Source organism: Rhinolophus hipposideros, assembly GCF_964194185.1.
Source record: "Rhinolophus hipposideros genome assembly, chromosome: 4".
Taxonomy (NCBI): Eukaryota; Metazoa; Chordata; class Mammalia; order Chiroptera; family Rhinolophidae; genus Rhinolophus; species Rhinolophus hipposideros.
The window spans coordinates 54,870,124-54,893,417 of NC_138050.1; the positions used below are offsets into that span (position 1 = coordinate 54,870,124).

A 23,294-nucleotide genomic window follows, 5' to 3' on the forward strand; every position below is an offset into this window, starting at 1 on the left:
TGCACTATCTTTCCAAAATGAACACAATAAAAAAGAGAAAATATAACTAGTTTTATTCTGTATAAAGGAAATTTATTCTTTGTCTAGAAACCTTTCCACAAAGAAAACTTAAACTGCACTGATGAATTCTCTCCAACATGATGTACAAAAATGTTACATAAATTATTCCAGAAAATAACAGGAGGTAACACTGTTAATTTCACTTTAAGAGACTGCATAAACTTAATGTTAAAAACTTAACCAGTATATTTAAAGAAAGGAAAATTGCAGGCTGTTCTCTCTCAATAAAATACATGCAAAAATTCTGAGCAAAATATTGACAAATTAAGTTGGAGTAGTACATTCAACAGAATATATTTCAACCAAGTGGATTTTCTTCTAGTAGTGCAAGATTGACTTCATACTAGAAGATCAAGTTTTGCCATTTATAATACTATCATGTTTCCCCGGGTCTTATGTAAGACCTGGTCTTATATTAATTTTTGCTCCAAAAGATACATTGGAGCTGATTGTCCAGCTAGGTCTTATTTTCGTGGAAACAGGGTAACAAGTAAAATAAAGTCATATGATCGTCTCAAAAAATGTCAAAAAAAATTAAAAACATTTAATTTCTACCTTTGATTAAAAATAATAACTCTGAAAAATCTTAATATAATGGAACTTAATTTAATAAAAAGTAACTACATTCATGGTATAGTTACTGCAAACAACTTGCTTAATGATAAAACACTGAAAGCTTCTCCCTGGGATCAAAAAAGAGACAAGGGTGCTGATTATTGTCCCTTTTAGTCATCTTTTTATTGACAGTCCTAATCCATAAAATAATGCAAGAAAATAAAGAAGCTATCAAAATTTAAAAGAGAGAAATAAAAGCCATTATTAACAGACTGTATGATACTGTATGCAGAAAATCTAAATGAATCTCTATATAAATTTTAATATGAGTTTGGAAAGTTTGATAGATAAAAAGTGAACATAAAAGAATCAAAATTGTATCTATATATTAGCCATAAACAATTAGAAAATGAAATATGCTTGTTATTTTCAGTAACAACATTTATTATAGCACAAAACTTGAAAAATACATAGAAATAGATCTCATACAAATGGGCAAGACTTCTGCACAAAAACTTTTAAAATATTCCAAAAAAATTAAAGATGATCAAAGGAGGGTTATAACACTCCATAAAATGGAAAATCAAATATTGTAAAAATCTCAATTATTCCCGTGTAATCTATATATTCAATGCAACGCCAATGATAATCCACCTGAAATTGATAAATTGACTTTAAAGTATATATGGATGTCCAAGAATCATGAGTAGACATTTTGAAAACAAAGTCAGAGAACTTTCTATATATCAAGATGTATATAGGTATAATGATTCAAATATTTTGGCATGGGTTTATAGATAAACAGATCCATACAACAGAAGATTCTAAAGACAGGCCCTTTCCACATGTCACCTGATTTATGACAAAAGTGCCATTGCAACACAGGGGCAAATCCACTTAGGAAAAACATTAATCTTGACCTTCCTCTAACCATTGTGAAATCTCTTCCACAATGGTAATACACCTCAAATGTTAAAGTTAAAACAACCAAACTTCAAGAAGAAAATATAGAAAAACGTTTTCATTTTCATGACCAAGGCCAAATTTTTTTAAGCAGTATACAAAAAGTACTAACCTTAAAGAACTTTATAAAAATTACAAACTTTTCTTCATCTGAAGACACTATTAGAATACCAAAATGCAAGTCACAAACTGGGAGAAAATGCTTACAATATGTATATTTAAGAAAGACTATCATAAATATATAAAAACCCTAAATATCAAGAAGAAAAAGCAAAACAACCCTATTTTTTTAAAAATGGCAATATAATTGAACAGGCACTTGACAAAATAAGACAATGAAATGAGCAACAAACTCATACTGGGTAACGTCATTAGTTATCAGAGAAATTTAAGTTAAAACCATAAAGAGATACCATGGCACAGCTGCCAGGATGACTAGAATTTCAAAAAAACATTAATAAAACAAATAATACTGACCATGCTAAGTGTTGGGGAGGGTGTGGAAACCTAAAAGCCTGTAGTGGGAGTGTAACCTCTTTGAAACACTACTTGGCTGTATTTACAAAAGTTGAATATACCTGCTTACAATGCTGGCATTCCAGTTTTAGGTAAACACCTAATGGAAATACTTCTATATATAGTATATAGAATATATAGTATATAGTATATAGAATATATAGTATATAGTATATATATATAAATATATATATGTGTGTATATATATATATGTAAGTATATATATATGTATATATATTTACGTATGTGTGCCCACAAAAAGATTTAACAGTTTATAATAGTATTATTTATAATAAACTAAAAGTGAAAAAAACTCAACTATAGAGTCAATAAATAAATTTACATAGTAGCTTGTTGTACAGAAATAAAAATGGATACGTGCTGCGACAAGCAACAGTATAAATGAAGGTCAGAAACACAACAGTGAATGAAAGATGACAGTCACAAAAGAGAATATACTGGATGATTATTCCTTTTATATAAAGGAAAAAAAATTCAGACAAACCTATTTGATTGTCCTACATGCCTGAAACTTTCATAATAATTAGGATGAATTGGGGAAGGGATTTCTTAGACTCGACTTCTTTACGAAGCTGCTGGTTACATAGATGCTTTTGCCAAATAAAAAGCCATGAATTTTTTAATTAATGAGTTGGGCATTATTCTTGCTATATGTTGTAATTCAATACAACATTTACTTCAAAGGATTGGCCAGTATTTTATAGCCAAGTAGTGGAGAAAAGGAATAAAAGTGAAATAACTGAACCAAAGGGAGACCTCATTAGTTCAGTATATAAAAATTATTCTTAAATTCCAGAGAAGAAAAAAATGAAGCTAAAAAGTAGATTGAAGGAGAATAGGGAAACCTGCTAATTAAGAAAGATGAAAATTTTTAAAATAAAAATGTAGTATCTCTAAATTGCATTTTCCTGAAATATAATTTTTATGGTGGTTTAATTATTGTAGGAAATTGAGACTGCCTTTGAAAATATATTTTGTGATAAGCAAAAAATAATTTATAAAAGTGTGATTTGAATATTAATGACAGTCATAAAGGATGACTTTATATAGGTTTAAGTCGCATTTTGAAGAGGCCATTTTGATGAAATTGAACATTTTAAATATACTGTAGAGAAATATTTTTTTAATTGTAGAAACCTAAACATTTGCTGTACCTCATTTTTCTAATACATTACATTTTCTTAACAGCTTACACATGTCAAGTGTTCAAAAGTGTCTCTTAGATTGAATGGAAAGACATGCAACTATATGGCAGCTACTGCAAAATATAGCATAACAAACTGCAGATAAGGCTTTAAGATAAGTAGGCTGGGGTTGTATTAGCTTGGAAAAATGTGTCTATCTACATAATTTCAAATATGCTGGAAGCGAGAGAGACTTCAATATCTGACACCATGTCAACTTTTGCCTCTTGAGCGATGCTCTTAAGAAGAAAACCTGCTATATCCACTGGGTCACCTTGAGGGGAATATTAAGTTATTAAGTGGCTGAGATGAGCCAGGCTCCATACGTGGCTAATCAGATATTATAGGATTTACTTTTATTTTGTGGGGATAGTTTTCTTTATGAATCTCCAAGTTCTATTAGTATGTTTGTAAAGAGAATATTGAGTACATGCTTATTGGCCATCCATGAAGAGATTTGGTTGCATGTTCTATTCTCTCTGTTACTGTTGACAATAATTATTCAGAAAAATGCAGTGCATTTACTCTGTGCATTTCCTAGCAAATATCTCATCAGCTGCAATTCATTTCCTGCTTGATGGTTTGAGAACTTCCTTTTGCTACAGACTGTATGGAAACTTCCCAACCTAATATATAAATAGAATGCTATACACTAACTTAAAAGAGCAATTTACAGTTCATTTTGAAAGATCATTTTATATAATAAATCAAATTATAAAAAAAAAAAAAAGGTGAAAATCCTTGTTAAACAATTCATTCAACTGAAATCTTTTATTTTGGCTCTGATTGGCCCAGGTAGCAGCAGTGGAAGTCATATTTCATATATATTTTGAAGGTAAGGCTGAGGATACTTACAGTAAAATCAGTGTGATATGGAAGAAAAGCAAGCATCAATACTTTTACCGGGCACTTTGGCCTAAAAACTGGAAGAAAGGGGATGCCATTAACTGGAATGGGAGAAACTATCGGAGGCATGTGTTAGGAGCGTGGGTGTCCAGAACAGATGATAAATTTGAATATTTTAATTTTGAGACATATATTGCAACTAGTGCTTTTATATTTGTGGGAAAGGAACACTTGCTTTTATGTCCAATTCATCATAGACTGACACTTTTGCAAAATATAATAAGGATTATTAATTCCTGGAAAAATAAAATTGCAAAAGACAACGACTTACAAAATGCAAAACATGATTCTTACTAGATTCAACAGGTGCACATTAAACCATCAAATTGCTGTAAGTTTCTAAATGTTTACTCTCATTGCAGACTGGTCATAAAAAGTTCACTTACCCAATCGTCAACAGGATACACTTTGAGAATTGCTAATTATTATTCAATCAATAATGTTTGAAATGCTTGTGTATCCATGAGAGGTAAATTCAAATACCATAACTTAGAAAAGTCATCACAAAATTGATCCTAGATGATCTAGCTCTTCAATATTTCAGCTATAAAAAAGAAACCATGATTCACACAGTGGGAAATTTATATTTTACGTGAACTTTAGCAAAGCAGGGAATATTCTGATTATCCAGATAGACAGCAAAGAATATCTATGAAGATGGTCCATTGTGTGGAAGAGTTAGATAAACGGATAGAAAGTATTTGTTATTTAAGATTAGAAAGTATTAGGCCAGGCCTCTTGGTGAGCAAAACCACCTTGGCTCCTATTCTCACTGAGCTCAGAGTCTATCCAGTACAGAATTCACGTGCTAATCAAACCATGAATAAGGTATATAATCCTAAGTGTTGATTAAAGCTCTACACAAAGATTCTCCGCAGTGAAGTAATCTGGGAAGTCTGGGAAGGTTTACATAAAGACTGAACAACCTTTGAGTGGGAGTTTATAAAGCTAAGTGTTCATGGAGGTAGAAAGAGAACTTTATGGAAGGAAAAGTAAGTCAAGTCCCTGATGCAGGAAGGAGGTCAACAATCAGTGCCTAAGAGTCAAAACAAAAGTGTGCAGGGGCCAGATCCTGACGTGTCTCATAGAAGATTCTAGACTCTGGAATAAGGCTTGTGGTCATCCTCCCATGAAAAATGATCAGCTATACGAAAGTTTAAGGACTGGGAGTTTTGACATTACATTTGTTCTATACAAAAGTTACTCTAGTTCTTTGTGAGATCAGATTGAAAGGGAGTGAAGTTTCCTCTAGAAAGTTAAGAGGCTGCTAGAGAAGGAATGACAATGGCTTTGAAGAGGACAGTGGCCACTGAGATGGAGAGAAGTAGATTAAATGGATATTTGGAAAGCCACTTGAAGGGCTTGAAGGAATTAAAGAAATTCAAAACAATTCAAGCAGTAATCTTCTGATAATATAATTACAAACTTAAAAAGAAGAAGAATCAACACAATGATGTTGGTAAGGAAGGAAAATGGACTATAAACAACACACAAATAATGGGGCAGTAACAGACCAAAGTAATTGGGTTTTACCACTTTCCGCCAGTGATTCAACTCCATTAATTTTGACACAGCATTTAATTTTAAGTGTATTTACAGTGGCAGGCAATTTATCCAAGCATTAAGGTGCTGCACTGAATTTTCATAGGCCAATCAGCACCTGACAATTTATTGCTTGTAAGGAAATCTCAGACTTCACATTTACACGAAAATTACTTAATTTCTCAGTAGACTAGGAAAAAATGGGTGTTGCCAAAAAGGGATACAAGGCATGAGTATAATTAGATTTCTCTATAGACATTCTGATTGAACTGCTCTAAGTTGAATATAACAAAATCAAGGAGAGAGAGAGAGAGAGAGAGAGAGAGAGAGAGAGAGAAGAGACTGAGATTTGAAATCACAGTGTCTAAATCATTACTGTATTGGAAGAAATAACACGTATAAACCAGGATAGAACCACAGCAAATCAATTCTCTACACTGTTTGTCATCTGAGTCATAATATACTTGTATCCTATTATCAAAGATCCCTGTATAAATTATTTATCAAATACATTTATAAATACACTTTACAAAGACATTCCCTAATAATTTAGAGGAACAATAGTTTATCTTTTCATGCAAATACCGAGGCAGTCCTCTATACAGAATCAACTTTTCCTCTTTAGCTTTCTTTACCAGATCTAGCAGACTAAATTAAAGTAGAGGAAACAAAGAGTTTTAAAAGTGACATGCAGGTCCTACTGGCTCTAGCAAGGTCTTCCACAGCAAGCAGTACAAGAAAGTTGTCTACGCTCAGGATATTTACTTTCACTTAACACCTCTAAAATTTGGAACTTTGCCGAACTTGCCTTATAACCGAACCAAAAGAATCAACCTGAACTCTAAAAAATCCACCTTAAGCTATCAGCATGACCAGAAGCAACAATAAACCCATTATCTGTAATATTTGCAGCACTGAATGGTGAAAATATGCAGCAAGACAAATGCAGTGCGAGAGGCAATTTCAAGGGCACTTACGTATATCTGATTGTTCCCAAAGCGCTTCTGAATTTCATAAAGCAGGCTGCCATCGTTGAGCTCACTGAGTGTTGCTAGGTCATCACTTGGAGCAGGAGGCATTAGTTTGACCTGGGGAAAAGAAAAATAAGTAAGATCAATTCTAATTGCTTTGCAATCAGCTTTCTTCACAGTTGGATGTTTCATTTCAATTACGTATCAAAAGTTTAAAGACCACATTCATTTGAAATTGTTATTAAAAGATGAAATGGTTCACTTGCAAGGAACAAAAAAACTGAACAAACACAGAGAAATATATTCAGATGAGAATTTCTGTTCTCTGTCCACAAGTGTGTACACACACTTACACACACACCCCCCAGATGTTTCTTTAAGTCCTTAAAGTCATTAAGTCTGTCAAAATCATTTCAGCATGTGGATTCTTCCCAGTCTCTACTTACAAGTTAGACAGCTCTGAACTGTGCTGAGTCCTTTCTAAGACAAGCAGCTGAAAAAAGCTCATGTATTTGCAGTGTTTCCATAGCTAAAGCAAAATTTCTCTCATATTACTGTTGGCATGGAAGCAATGTGCCTGGAATTTAGTTTCTGCATACACTTAGGAGGAGGCCAGATTTTAAAAGTAAACTCTAGAATTTTGGCTAGTGATTTTTATTCTGCTCTACATTATTTTTAAGATTAAAGTAGCTGTGAGATTAAGATAATCCTGTCCAAAATTGCTTTCCTATTCAATTTAATATGGAGTGATTGATTTTAAAAGCTAGGGAATAGGAAAAATAAAGGAGAGATGTATTTGGATTATTTAATTAAATGAAAACCTATCCTTTACAAGTTAGAAATGGGCAATGTTTAATTTTATATACAGAAGATAGGCTCTGAAAAGTAGACATTTGATATAATATGACAGCTTTGATTTTCTTATGTGAAACACGGAGGAGCAAAAGAACAAGAATATTCTTATTAACGCTCCTGTGAGTTCATTGTTGCCCATAGTGAATTTTTAATAACAGTAAATTTACTTGTATTATTAGCATTTGTGTTTGTGTTCTATTAACATATTTGTATTTGCATTTTATATTTGTATTATATATTGAACTATTGGGTACACAATTGCTAAATAATTTAAACTTAAATATTACTGTTTATTAGCTAAATGTTTATAGAGTAAAAAATATTACATTTTTGTTAAAACTAAATTTAGGACTTTTTCTGATATGAGTAACTCTTTCCCAAAATGCAATCTTTCTCATGAGTATATAAATTCAGGTCATTGTTTTCCCAGACTGTTTCTGATCCTAATGCATTAATAATAGAAACTTAAATTCTTTACTGGGAATTTCAAACAGTCAGAAGGGTGGTTTTTTAATGTCTTCCAGTTGGAAGGGTGTCATGGCAGTGGGCTCTCGGGCATTTGAGATACAATCATTTGTATAAGTGGGAAACACAATATTCCAATAGTAGCATGTTTATTCATTAAAAATTAATTTGTAAAATATTCCGGACCTCAGAAATGTCAGGAGTAACTTCCCCCTCCCTATAGCATGCACATACTCAGCCAGAACCTCGAGTTTATTTTCTCTGTTTCTGTAGCATTAAAAATAAGTTTAAAAAATTCCTTTCTGAATTAACCTACAAAGAGCATATAAAATAGTCTTATTAAAACTAGCTATTTAATTTTGGGTTAGAGGCATAACTTTAAGGATTTGATACTGTCAGAAATATTTCCCTAAATAGTTCAAGAACAACATCCAAAAACTAGTACTTGTTGCTCAGTAGAAGTCATAAAACTCCAGCTCTTCTAATATTTCCTGGTCTGTCAAAATCAATTTGGGGATTATGTGATATTAGTTTTTTTAACATTGTACACTTAGTTACACTTTGAAGAATCATAGGCCCACACTGCTGCCGAGACTGATAGCTCCCAGGAGCATGAAAATAAAGCAGTGCTGACCACCTCTGCCTAACCCCTAGGTGGAGTACCTAGTGGGTACTTCTTGACCCACGTAGTGTTTCATTCTCCTTTTTGCCAGTCATGCTAATTCTGGTAAAAATCTTACACACTCATTTGAGATACCCCGCTTTGAAAATTTGAAAATTCAAGCTCATTTAAGTCTAAGACATCAATTACTTATATTCACCTCGGTGAATGGTATTTAAATAAATCGCAGTGGTATTATCTGTGAGATCTTGAACATTTTTCTTAATATCATAAAGTCACTTTCTATTCTTTTATAAAATATGATAAATCATAGTATGTTCCTCAGAGTCGGTCGTGAGAACTGAACTATGTGGAGGGCCTGGCATGGTGCCTGCTCTGCAGATAAGTGAGAAATAAGGGGATGAATTGTTACGCAGCTAGTAAAACATCTAGGAAGGGCCATGGACACTAATGGCTGCCATGGGAGATGGGAGGAGGCAGGCAGCTGGAGAGGGCCCTGAGTCTGTCTCTGTTGCTCTCAGCAAAGACAGTGAGTTTTCATCTGCTTTAGGAATTGGAGTTCTTGTTCATTTTCTTGGGGGAGAAGGATGTGCTGCGAAACAATTGTTTGTAAAAGTTTCGATTCATTGATATATTCCAACATTTTTAATTAATAGATGTAGAACTTAAGGCCCAGAGAAGCCAAATGATTTCCCTCAGGTCACACAGATGATAAGTCAGAAGTTGGAGCTGAGATTATAACTATTAGGTAACAGTGGAGGAATTCCACCAAGTAGTGAATACATCTGATAAAACATATTTGATAATTTGCCTTTTATTCCCTTTGCTCACCTACTCTTTGCCAGGCATTATGCTGGGGGTTTAGCACAAAGAGGGAAAGGGAATGAGGTCTTTTACTTCAGAATGCTTAAAATCTACTGTGGAAGAAGTAAGGACATAAATAAGAAATTACAAGTATGAAAAGTGCCATGAAGGAAAAATACAGGATGCTCTAAAAATAAACATTGCACTTTTGATTAGATGGTCTCAGATGTCCTCTCTGAGGAAGTCCTATTATAGTTGCAATTGGAAATAACCTAAAAAGGCCATCCTTTGGGGTGTGGGAGCAGATGGGTCCAGGGAGAGAGAAGACGACGGCGAAGGCCCCATGGTCAGAAACAGACTACTGCGCGGAGGCACTCGACGTTGGCTCCTGAGGCTGGAGGGTGGGAGGACATGGTCTGTAGGGCAAGGGGAGGCTATGCTTAACTCTAAGGACTATGGAATGTCACTGAAGGATTGAAGCAAGGGTCTGACATTGTGAAGCAGCTTCACATTGTTAATGTAATACTCCTGCAGCTTATGGAGTGAAAGTTGGGAATGTTGAGACCCGTTAGCAAGCTCCAAGTAACGGTCCAGCAAAGGGTCGGAGAAGATGGACTGGATGTAGATTTATTTAAGAGGAAGAGCAACTACCATGCTCAAATGTGTGGCACTCAATTGCATTTGATGTATTACTTAGGATTAATTTAGACTAGATCAACGGTTTATTTATATTGATGGACAACTTGACTATATTTCAGAATCACAGATTGCAATGTTTGCCCTTAGATATAAAAGGAATTTAGAAAATAAGTGGAAACGAGTAAGTATGTATTTTCTAGAAATCACAAGACTACTAGCAAAAATCTTTATATAAAGAGAGACATAAAAGGGAACTTTCATCAATTTGGGGTGGATGTAAATATCTTTTCTTTCAAATGTCTGCAAGCATTTCCCAAAGCATAAAGATTTATACATATAGATATGCATCCTAGAAAACTAACATGCATGTATTTATGTGTGTGTGTTTATATATATATATATATATATATATATATATATATATATATATACAAAATTAATACACACATATACATATTCATGCACATACATGAGATAAGCCAATAATATGATTGCAATAACTTTGAATAACATAAGGATAAGACAAAAGTCTCCCACAAGTTAGCACACATCTAAGTCCTGAAGAAACCATAAAAAGAAGAAAAATCAAAAGCAACGGTTTTTCCTTCAGAAGTAATGATTTACACTAAGATAATAAAATTCCTCTTATAACCACAACTCTAACGAGCTCAATGCAAATTTCTTCATGCATATTTAGAAAAAGTATGAATAGCACTAACAGAAGTTCCACATTTGTTCTGACAAGCCTGAAAGAGCTATTGCAGACATCTCCTTGGTATCCTTGAGGACTTTCAGATACAGTGGCACAGCTGTTGCATGGGTTAGAGAAAATACTAGGCTGACAGTAAAAATGTGAAGACTCCCTTGTCTGTTTGTAGTAATAAAGTATGACAAATACAGTATTAGAGTAGATCAAGGGAAGAATTCCTTGAATTTATCATATCAAAATTCCAAAGTGATTAGGAAGGAAGCTTTGATAATCAATCTTAAGCAAGGTTATCAAAGGGACACATTCTTTATAAAGATTTCCAAAGCATTGTGACAGCTGATAACAAGTAGAAAGAAACATATGTCTGTGAATAGTTTTATGTTATAACTGTAAACTCAACAGTATGTACTAGCAATGTGTACCAAACAATTATAATAGTCAAAAGAGAGATGGGATCAATATGCAAAATAAAAAAATAACATTCTCTTTAGAATTGACAATTATGGTTCCTCTGAAGGCACATAAATATCCATTATACATCTCTCCATATATATTTCCAAAAATAGAGATCTAAAACACAAAATTCAGGATAGAAAGTCAGGGAGAACATAACAGAAACATTTCCAGAAATGTTTCAAGATCCAAAGGGAATTTAAGTTTTGAAAATATTCTGAATTCACTGATTCCTTGTCTCCACCATTCAATACTGCTTTGAATGCTGTCAAGTTTGCTATTTTGTTTGGTTGGTTGTGACTTTTATCTCCAGGAGGTTAGTGGTATGTATCCAAGATTCATATGTTCAAAGGGCAAGGCATGAGTGACAAATGGGCTAAGGGAAACAAGATCTTGGGGAAGGCAGATTAGGTGGAAAGGATAGAGTGTGTATAATAAAGAGATAAGAGGAAATGAGAAAACGACAAGGTGCCTACTCATAGCCATGGCAAGGAAAGGGGTGGTAACCTCACAAAATACTTTATACTGAGCTTCCCAAAGCTGAATCCCATCACCAAGCATGTTAACTGTTTTTCCCTAGCTTTTGTTATTCTGTTATATGTCTCTAAGTGAAATTTATCAGTTCCTTTCACTTACTATGCCTTTGTTTGGCTGAGGAGTTTTGTTTATGTGAATGTTGGTATACCATGTTTCCCCGAAAATAAGACCTAGCCAGACAATCAGCTCTAATGCATCTTTTGGAGCAAAAATTAAGTTTCTTTAAGTTGCTTAAGTTTCTTTCGTTTGAGTTTGGTCAGTTTAAATTCAATTTGAAACATGAGTGTTAGTTAAGTGTTGAAAGTACAATAAATTGTTCACAGTGGTATTTTGAGGATAAAGATGATAGAGGTAAAAACATTTTTAAGCTTCAAAATGTTAACCAATATAAATGTTAGGCCATATTTAGGACAGGAACAGGAACCTTCTTATTTTAAAAGCCATCTTGTCTTGCTTTGTACCTTGTACCCACTGGCTTGTGTTTGCCTTAGGCCCGGAGAGGCCGCCTGGAATGTAGAAACCATCTTACCCTGTCTTGCTTTGTACTTTGTTTTCTAGGGGCTTGTGATCAGTGGGCCTGGGCCAGCCTGGGCAGTCAGAAGGGAGGCCTGGGGGCCAGGGTGTGGAGACTGAGGGCTTGGTCACGCCTGGAAACCTTTTGTTGCTAGAGACAATGCAACGAAAACCCTCTGAAGCATTGAAGGGGGGACAACCTGGTTTACCTCCTCCTATAAACTCCATACCTCTTTTTGCTTGGAGAGTTTATGGTCTTTTCTAGCCTGACCTTCCACAGCTCAAACACGCCAAATAAATTCTAATAGACCAATTTTGGTCTTCCATGACTCATTCCTCCCGGTGCCTAACAACAAAGTATTACTTTGTATTATTATATTCTAAAATAATCCATATTTACACTGAAACGATGAAACCCAGTTGATATGCTGCCTGGATTTACATGAATTAAGAACAGATGAATTAGTGATTAGAGGACTCAACTACTCTGGTAAAACCTAATATACAGTCTACATAAATAATAACAATAAAAGAATGAATACAGTCTATATAAATAATAACAATAAAATAATGAATATATCTTGTTGAGTTTTTATTATGTTTTTGGTAAAAAGCTGTTAACTTAATCTTTTGTCATTTTCATAGCAACCATATGAAGTCAGTACTATGTACCCGTTTCACAGATGAAGCTTAGTGAGGTTAAAAAAACTTGCAGTCATAGTGTTCTAGTGGCCGACCTGAACCAGAGCAAATCTGTATGACTTTCTCATGCTTTCTCTTTACTCCCAGGCTAACACGCCTTCATGGAATAAAAATTTGACCAGAATTTCAAGTTTGAACTAAATTTAAATAAATATATTCTGAAAGGAAAGAAGAGAGAAAGAAAGGAAGAGAGGGAAGAAGAAGGTAGGAAACAAGAAAGAAAATGGAAGAAGAGAGCAGGGCAGGGGAGCGGAGGAATGGGAAGGGGAAATAGAACAAAAAGGGAAATGCGTAAGAATGTCTTACCCATTTTCAAGCAACTTAAGACAAATTCTACATTCTCATAGACATTATAATAGCAATTGTTAATTTTGGTGATTATCAGAACAAAAAAAGTTTAAATCAATATTCATTGATTTTATTGAATATTCATTTATACAGTTACCATTTGTTAAGACCTATATTTTATAAAAATCCAAAAGGAAAAATGCTGTGTTTTCTGTTTCAATTAAAAAAAAATTCTAATTTATATATTCCTCTTTAAAATGTTAATCAGAAATTCATTGTTATGACAAGCCCTTTCTAAAGGTCTCCTGGAATGTGAATATATAATCCAGCCAGGATTCTGCCTTTGTTCTTCCTCTGGAGAGAACTACCAGGGAAGCTCATGGCCAAGAATGTATGACAGTTTGATGGATAACAGCGGGAGATACGGGAAAATATTACATAGATAATATATGAACATACGACCTGAATAAGCCATTCCTTCTTTAATACCGAATAAAAAGAATATGAATACAACTGCCTTTAATGTCTAGGATACAATAATAAAGAGCTTACATTTAAAAAAGAAAAATCATTCTATTTTTAATTGTAAAGGATTTTAAGTATAAAAGGATCATACTTGACATTATGTTGTGGATGTTCTCTCATTTTGTTTAAGATTTTATTTTTTTTAGAGCAGTTTTAGATTCACAGCAAAACTGAGAGGAAGGTATAGTGATGTCCCATATACCCCTGGCCCTACATACACAGCCCATCCCATTATCAACATTCCCACCAGAGTGAAACTTTAGTTACAGTTGATGAACCCAAATTGACACATCATTGTCACCCACGCTCCATAGTTTACATTAGGGTTCACTGTTGGTGTTGGACAGTCTATGGTTTTAACAAATGTATAACAACATGTACCCACCATTACAGTACCATATACATTAGCTTCAAGGCCCTAAATTTTCTCTGTGTTGCACCTATTTATTCCTTACCCACCCAAATTCTGGCTACCACTGATATTTTTATTGTCTTTGTAGTTTTGCCTTTTCTGGAATGTCAAATAGTGGAATCATAGTATATGTAGCCTTTCCAGATTGGCTTCTTCCACTTAGTAATTTAAGTTTACAGAAAGTGCATAGGATTCTTAAGAAAGTTAAGAAAAAACTGTGCCTTAAATTTACCTAACATTCAATTTGCCTACTGCTATGGACGGTATTGTGTCCCCCCCAATTCATATGTTGGGACTCCAACTAACAATGTAACTATACGTGGAGATAGGACTTTCAGGAAGTAATAAAAATTAAATTAAATCATAGGGTGGTATCCTGATCCCATAGGGTTGGTGTCCATATAAGAGATACCAGAGAGTTGGTTCTCTCTCTCCTTATCTCCACCATAAGAGGACGCGGTGAGAAAGCAGCCACCTGCAAGCCAGGAAGAAGGCCTGAATTAATTCAGAAACTGAATTAGCCAGCACCTTGACCTTGGACTTCCAGTCTCTATAACTGTGAGAAATAAATTTCTGTTGCTTGAGCCACCTAACTTGTGGTATTTTGTTATGGTAGCCTGAGCAGACAAACATATTTCCTAAAATTTAAAAGTATTTCAAATGTTTTGCTATCTGCTTTAATTATTTTAAAATAAAAATCAATGAAATAAAAAAAATTTGAAGAGTCTTTAGAAAAATCTAGTTAAAATATCTTTAAAATATTCAAAATTAGATACACCGAAACAAGACATTTCAAGGGTTAGTCTAATTTATAAAATTACTCTGGCATGTATAAAATACAGCACATATAAAAATCACTTATTTCTATGGAAATGATCACATAATATACATTAGATTCTGTAACTCCAAAGTGATCTCCTACAACTTGGGCACTGAGACATGCACATACACACACAAACACATACACAAAACACAATCACAGTTACTTTTAAGGATAAATGACTCTGATTGGTTTGTCTTTCTTCTTGTTGTGGAAAATATTGGGATATTTGAAAGAAACAAAAAACAGAGTCTACATAATAATAAAAATGATGTCTAAAGATAAAACTGGAAATATTTGGGAATTAACATATTGGCTGTGCTTACGTTCCTGATATATATGTCAAGACCATAAAATTCAAATCCTTGTAAAACACAATAATATTTATGTATGTTAATGGTCAGTAAAATACCATAATAATTTATCAATGGAAATTTTAAACAAAATACTAATCTATGCTTTCATTAAATTTTCTTTGACAGGATATTAGTAGGTATTTGTTCTTGGACATAACAGGACACAATACAAGCAGATATTCAGTAAGGGTGTAATTACCTGCTCAGGTTGGGTGGGGCCATTCACAGTGGCATTTTCAGGTGTGCTGTCCTGAGCTTGTCTCTTGCATAGACCTTTTGTTGCATCTTTGAACATAATGTCTTTTTCCAACAAACTGTCTTGTTTGGCAATTGGCAACACCAGGGGACTCCTACAGGAAATAATCAATACTACAATTAGTTTTCTTCTTACATGGTCATACCAATCATAAATTATCACAACAGGACATCTCAACTACGGAAAGTTGTTTTATTCGGATACAAAAGTTTCTCGATAGTGCATGAAGAACAAAAGGAAAATCTGTAAACCTTTCTTAGCTCTGAATTTCATTCAATTTCACATATAAAAGAAAAAATATTTAACTTGAGAATAATATGTTTCCAAATGTATATGACTGTAATAGACAAATCAATAAGCAATTTAAAAGCTAAGGGTAAAATGCATGACTGAACTAAGCAGATATTTAAATGTGAAAATTAATCACAAACAAGTGAAGGCAAAATTATACAACTAATTAAAATACTGTACATATAAGATTTAAAATATGTTATAGCATTATGGGCAATATTTAGAGTTTGTAATTAAATAAAAATAGGGTAATAACAGAGAAATGACATGCGTAAGATTGCAATATAACAAGACAGTAAGTTTCATTATTTTCACCCAGCTCTATCAAGGCAAAAATAAATAAACAAGACCTACTTCATGTTTTTGTTTTCCAATAGACTTCATTGCCAAAAGGCCATTATTTTGTAATGTTCATAAAAAATAAATACAATGTAAATGTTCAATTGTTATAACATTTTATACTAGGATTTTAAAATATATTTTCTGAATTATTACCATGTAAGCAGAAATACTTACATATTTAATCAAGTGCATTATATATAATTATTTCATGTAGTCTACAATAGTAGTTGTGATTCTAATTGAAACTCAATGTACTCTTTTAGCTTTTTTAAAACTCAAATTTCTCTTATATTTACATATAGTAACCTTCACCCTTTGAAGTTCAAGAGTTTTGACACATATATGCATGTATATTTAGTGGTGTCACCAACAAAACCAGCAATGCATAGAGATTTGATCACTCCCAACTGTCTCTTTGAACCCACCCTCTGGAGTTAATTATCTCCCCTAACCTCCCAATCATTGCAACCACTAATGAGTATTTCTTTCACTACAGTTTTGCCTTTTCTAAAATGCCATATGAAAGGGATCAGAGAGTATGTAGCCTTTTGTGTCTGGCTTCATTTACTTAACATAATGTTTTCAAGACTCATTCATGCTGCCGCATACATCAACAGTTGTGTCTTTTATCGCGGAGTAGTATTCTAGTGTAGAATGTAGTACTACACTTTGGCTCTCCATTCACCAAAGATCTGGGTTGTGTTCAGTTTTTGTCAATTCTGAATGGAGCTTCTGTGCACAGTCATGTACAGGTATTTGTGCAGACATATGCTTTAATGTATCTTAGTTAAATATCTAGAAGAAACGCCAAACTGTTTTCAAAGTGGCTGTACCATTTGGTTCTTCCCCCAGCAATGCATTGGAGTTCCACCTGTTTCACATCCTTGCCAATACTGGTTGGTTTTGTTTTGTTTTGTTTTGTTTTTGCTGTTTTTATCCATTCTAGTAAGTGGTAGTGGCTTCTCACTGTGGTTTTAATTTGCATTTCAAAGGTACTTATTTAATACAAGTATCTCTTCTTTGGTAAAGTATGAATTCAAATCTTTGGACTACCTTTTACTGAGTTAGTTTGTAAAGCTACTGAGTTTACATATGGATTAAAAGTCCTTTATCATACATACACTTGGCAAGTATTTTCTCTCCGTCTGTGTCTTCTCTTCATTTTTTTAACAGAGTGTTTCAAAAAACATTTTTTTTCCCCTTTACAGGTTGTGCTTCTTACGTCTTACCTAAGAATTTTTCTCCAAACCAAGGTCAACAAGGTTTTCTCCTAGATTTTCTTTCAGAAATGTTACAGTTTTATGCTTTATATTTAGTTCTATAATCCATTATAAGTGGCTTTTTGTATATGGTGCTATGTATAAGCCGAGGTTCATTATTTTTTCATATGGCTGTCCAAATGTTCCAGCATCATTTCTGAAAAGAACATATCTCCCCAAACAATACCTGAACACCTTTGTTAAAAATCAATTGACTATATATGAATGGGTCTATTTTAGGATACTCCATCATGTTCCATTTATATAATAGTCTATTCTTACACTAATACTATACTGTCTTGATTAATTGCACCTTTACTGTAAAGCCTGAAATCAGGTAATGTGGGCATTCCAATTTTGTTTTCTTTCTCAAAACTGTTTTGACTATTTGAGATTATTAGCATTTTCACATAAATTTTAGAATCTATTTGTCAATTTTTATAACACGTCTGTTGGGATTTTGATTAATATTTCATTCAATTGATAAATCAACTTGGGAAGGATTTATATATTCACAATGTTGAATTGTGTATATAATTGGTTATAAGCACAGTCTATTTCTCCATTTATTTTGATCTTCACTAATTTGTTAGTATTTTGTAGTTTTTGACATTAAAATCTTACAAATTATTTGTTAGAATTATTCTGATGTATTCCATGTTTTTATGCCATTATAAATGTATTTTTAAATTTCAATTTCCAGTTGCTGATTCTCAGTATATATAAATGCAAACAATTTTGTATCTTAATCTTGACAAGGGAGGAAGAGAGTAATTTGAAGGGCTTTTCTCAGTAACCACAGTGTCTCATTGTTTTGTAGCCCATCTCTATGGCCTGTCTTCCAACGCTAACATAGGAAAGTGTGAACAGTAAAGACAGACTAGTAAATGAGTGCATTCGGGCCCGGCCCGAGGGAATAGAAAGGATAGCTAAAGAACATGTTTACAGAAATGTGTGATCAGTTTTACTCCTTACATCATCTGAATGATGATGTTTTATAGTATTTTAGTCAATGAAGATATTTTCAAGTAGGTGTGGAGGGAGGGACATATATTTAAAACAGGCAGCAAGGTATAATATAGTTGTAACAAGCATGCATTTTTGAGTCAGAAAAACTATAAAGTTTGATACCTGGCTCTGCCACCTCTGGGAAGTTATACAAGCATTTTGTAAAACCAATCAGTAAAAAAGGCCTGCCTGAGGGATTACTAACATAATGCACAGAAAGGGATTAGCACATGGACTATGGTAATAAGCAGGCAATGAAATTAGCTGTTATTTGTCCAGAACTGTGAAGTATCTGGGGTTTTCCTCTGCTTACAAGCTCTAACGGGTGAGTTTCTTACTGTTTCATGAATGGGTGCAGAAGACAAGAGATGCTGGATCAGAGACAGAGAACTTGATTACTCGTGGAAACACAGTCTCCAAGGCTTCATGTTGGCACCAGTTCTCCTGGACCCTCTGTCCCATGAGGAGTAGGAAGAGGCACCTAAATGGATGCCTACACATGCAGTGTGTGTGTCATAGGAGAGGAATCTGACAAGAGCCGGGTACCACTTGAGTAAGCATCAAACATTCTAACAAGCAGCAGACAAGCCAGGACCCCTCTTTTAGGAGTGAGTGTTGTGGCTTCCTTGAGCCTTGTATGCCTTGTCTCCTGGTAGCCATTGTACGCCTTGCAGTCTGACACACTGAGCAAGACAGTAGAAGTACTCAAGACCCGTGGCAGGTGTCCCTCCCAAGAGTATAGTTATTAATTTTAAAAAATCACTATAAAAATGGAATGCTTATAATGCTCATAAAAGGGTCATGTCTAGCTCTGCTTGAATACCATCAAGTGATAAGATATCCATAACTCTCAAAGAAACCTTATTTCTTCCATGAGCAACTTTGGAACAATGTCTGTCTGTTCTAACTTGTATTTATTATTCCCAGAGCTCCCAAGAGTGTACGCTATGCTTCTTTGCCACGACAGCCCTTCAGATATTTGAAGACAGTTTTTGGTTTCTCTATATTTTCTACAATTTAAGTGAACCACTTGCAAACCATTTTAATAATTATATGGTATTTAAGGAGTAATAGTCTGTTCTAAGTACTCTACACATATTAACTCTACATTTGACAAGAACATTAGAAGGTATGCATTATTTTTCTGCTTACTCTATGGATAAGTAAACTGAGGGCCAGAGAAGATCAGAAATTGACCTAGACACATAGCAGGCAGTAGAAGCGCTAGGATTTGAGCTCCAGAGCTTGTGTTTTTAACCACCATGTCATACTGTCTACATCTAAATTCCACCCTCACATCAATCAAAATGTTTCCTTACTTATCTCCCTTGATATCTACTCATCTCCTTTTTCTGGAGACTGAAAACAAATTTAAAGAGATGTTTTCCATATACCAAATCTTCTGAGTAAAAAGCTAACAATAAAGTAGTGGTCAGGTAGAAACTAGGAAGATCGTTTATAAAATCACCAATTATAAAACATTTATAAAAAGGAGAAATAATGAGCTTACTAAAATAGATGAAATACTCCTTTCAAATATTATCACAGTGTTAATAGCAGGCTCCTTGAGAGCTACAGTTAGAAAGAAGATTGGTTCAGGAATACACAGACTTCATTCTAAATCAGTTTTTATCTAAAGTTGACTGCTGCCTGACCTTGTAAAGCCTTCAAAATGTCTGGGCCACAGTTTCACCTTTATCAAATGCAGGACTTAGACTAGGTAATATCTAAGTGTGGATAAAGCCCTATGATTACTAATGCATAATCTCTCTTCATATAATTTTTACCTGCATCTTTAAAAAAATTATTTACACACTCAATAATATCATAGGTTATATACTCTAGGATCTTTTAAGTTGGTGCAAAAGTAATTGCGGTTTAAAAGTTAAAAAAATTGCAAAAACTGTGGAATATAAACATGTATTAAAATGCTCTTTTTCTAGAAAAAGGAATACTTTTAAGTAATCATTGGTATATATTTTAATAGTTATTAAATGTTTATTAATCATGGTAAAATATTTATAAGGTGTATTTCTAAAAAAATAAGATGCAATTGCATCTATAGAGCAAGAACTCAAGTTAATAATGAAGAAACAAAGGATAAGAAGAAATATGCCAATTAATAGTAGTTTCATCAAGAAGGTAGACTAATGATGAAAACAGATTTAGTTTCCTTCATTTCAAAGAAGAACTATTGTCATCTCCCCAGCCCTAGTCCCCTCCGATCTCCCTTTTCCTTGAGCAATTATTTTAGAGAACTTTTTAGTTGTAAATTCTTTTTTTACCCCTTTGAGATAAAACTCTTCTACAACCCAGCAATGTCTTTCTCAAGGACTTGTGATCCATCAGCTGAAATGTAATCATAGAAAAGATACAGCCATTGTCTCCCAGTCTCTGAGGATAGAAGCCTAACTTCCATAAGTGTCAATTAGCAAAAAAGGATGGCCTAACCCCATTAACCAAAGTTCCAGATGACATCCCCCAACACTTTTCCACTAACTCACTTCAGCACTGAAAAGCTCTCTCGCCTTGGTGTATGGAGTTGAGTTCAATGTCATTCCTCTCTTGTAGTACTCTTGAATAATGTCTTTCTTGTGTTTTTAACTTCTATGGTGCAATGTTTCTTTGAGACGAATGAGTGCTTTTTGTTTTGTTTTGTTTTGTAATATTATTTTGATTACAAAAAAGGAATTATTAGGAAAATAAATTTGTCAGTGAGAAACAGAAAACACAGGATTGAAATAGCATATATATATATATTTTTAAAGAAGACTTACAACAGACTCCATAAACATAAAGAAAAGGAAATAGCTATCATGCAGGAGAGATAGTTCAATCTGACTGGAAAAAAAACTACATGGGACTATACCAGCAACCAATTTCTGAACCCTACTGGATTTATTCAAGATTTACTTATTTCTACAAACATAAAAAGCATTTCATGCAGAGCAAATGTGCCTGTAGGAACTGAGATTTTATTCTGAAAATGGAAAGAAGAACATAATAAAATAAAACTAACAAAGGCGACAATTATTGCCCATTACATGTAAAGCAATTTTAGAAAACCATAGAGAACAAATAAAATTGACTATATTGAGATATATTAGGCCAATAAAGAAAAAAATCTAATAGAAACAAATGTGATGAAATGGCATATGTGACTCAGTTATTTCAGTGGTTAAAGTAATGGACTGAATAGATATTCTCAAATTTAATCCTTGGAACATAGCTAAGTAAATTATTTATTATAGGGAATTTGGGATTTTCTGCATCTATAAAATAAGATAATGATCCAAAGACTAACATTGAATGAAATTTTTCCTGGAGAGTTTTAAATTAATTGTTTTCTTTGGTTCCCCTCAAAATGACTTTAGTTTTTACAAGAAAAAAATTTTACAATTTATAAAACCATTTTGGTAAAATGCAGCTTGTACACAAAGTGTAAAATACAAATAAAAAATTAAACGTGTGACTTGTGGTTGGGTTAAAAATCATATTGTTTTTATGACATCTCGTATTCATCTTAGTAGTTCTCAAAAGATATCTGCAAAGAATTTATTTTTAATCTCTAAAATAAAATGAATCCAGCAGCTCCATACATATATGAAGGGAGTTTCTGAAGATAAGTGTTCATTTGCTAGCAGTGACTCTCTAGCAAATATTTATTTTGCTGAGTAGGTATTTAATATTTGCCATTTATATGAAACATTATCATTCACTAAGTATGATACTTTACGCCAATCAGTAAAGTCTGAGGTAACTAAAATGGCTTTATGTAGATGAAGCTTCCATAATAAGATTTCACTTCAAATATCATTCCTGCACAAAAGAGGAAGTCTCTAAGACACAGTTTACTTTTTTAAGGGTAAGTGTCAATATTTTTAAATGGACTTACAGAAATTTCTTTTACACATGAAGGTAGTACAAATGAAGAATGTTTCTGATCACTGAAAATGTTTATTAAACAGTGAGAAAGTTCAACATACAAAAATAAGGATTCTGGTGCAAGTGCTTTGTATGTTTATACCTCAATGCTTATTTTCATGAATTTCTCTGGACAACATACTAATAAAATTCAGACTGCTTACTGCCAGCCACAGTTGCCCCGACATCTACGACAATGGCACAAGAGCTTGCAAATGAAATAAAGACTCTGAAGAATCTAGAACTGGGGGTCTGGTCAAACTTCATCTCAGGTGATGCTATTTTACTGCAGAATGGTTGCTGAAACTGTGCTGATTTTGAAAATGCTTGAGTCATTCAGGGTCAGCAGTAAATTTTCAAGAACAACTGCCTTACAGGTGTAACCAGAGATGTATATAGTGTTGAACCAGCAGGAGTAAGGAAATTAATGGCTTTAGCACAATGACATCTACGGGTCTTAAAGTGCACTTTTCAGTGTTTATCCAAGCATCCTGGTCCAAATTACGAGGAGGCATTTCCACAATGACTGTCCCCAAGTACAGTGTTGAAGCATAGGTCAAAAGCTACTTCTCTCATATGTAATACTTTTTTACATCTACATGCCAAGATTGTGTACACCATGAGGCTATGAAGATGCTCAGACCATCTTCCTGAGCTTATTCCTGCCTCAGGCTGGAGAGCATGAACAAAGAATCCAAAAACTTGGGTTCTAATGGCAGTTGTCACTGACTAGCTATACCCTTTCGTCTGTCACACCACTGAGCTTCTGTCTCTGTGAGCAAAATGTGGATGATGA

At 33.8% G+C, this 23,294-nt stretch overlaps 1 protein-coding gene across 5 annotated transcripts in view; it reads right to left on the bottom strand.

The window, feature by feature from the left end:
• Positions 1 to 23,294, bottom strand: part of MYO16 (myosin XVI) — a 562,776-nt gene that overhangs the window by 287,046 nt on the left and 252,436 nt on the right. For all 5 annotated transcript variants that reach the window (XM_081047109.1, XM_081047110.1, XM_081047111.1 and 2 more), the window contains 2 exons: positions 15,618 to 15,768; positions 6,725 to 6,835 (listed from right to left, as the gene is read on the bottom strand). In XM_081047109.1, the coding sequence (XP_080903235.1) occupies positions 6,725 to 6,835; positions 15,618 to 15,768 (262 nt within the window). The remainder of the gene's footprint in view (positions 1 to 6,724; positions 6,836 to 15,617; positions 15,769 to 23,294) is intronic.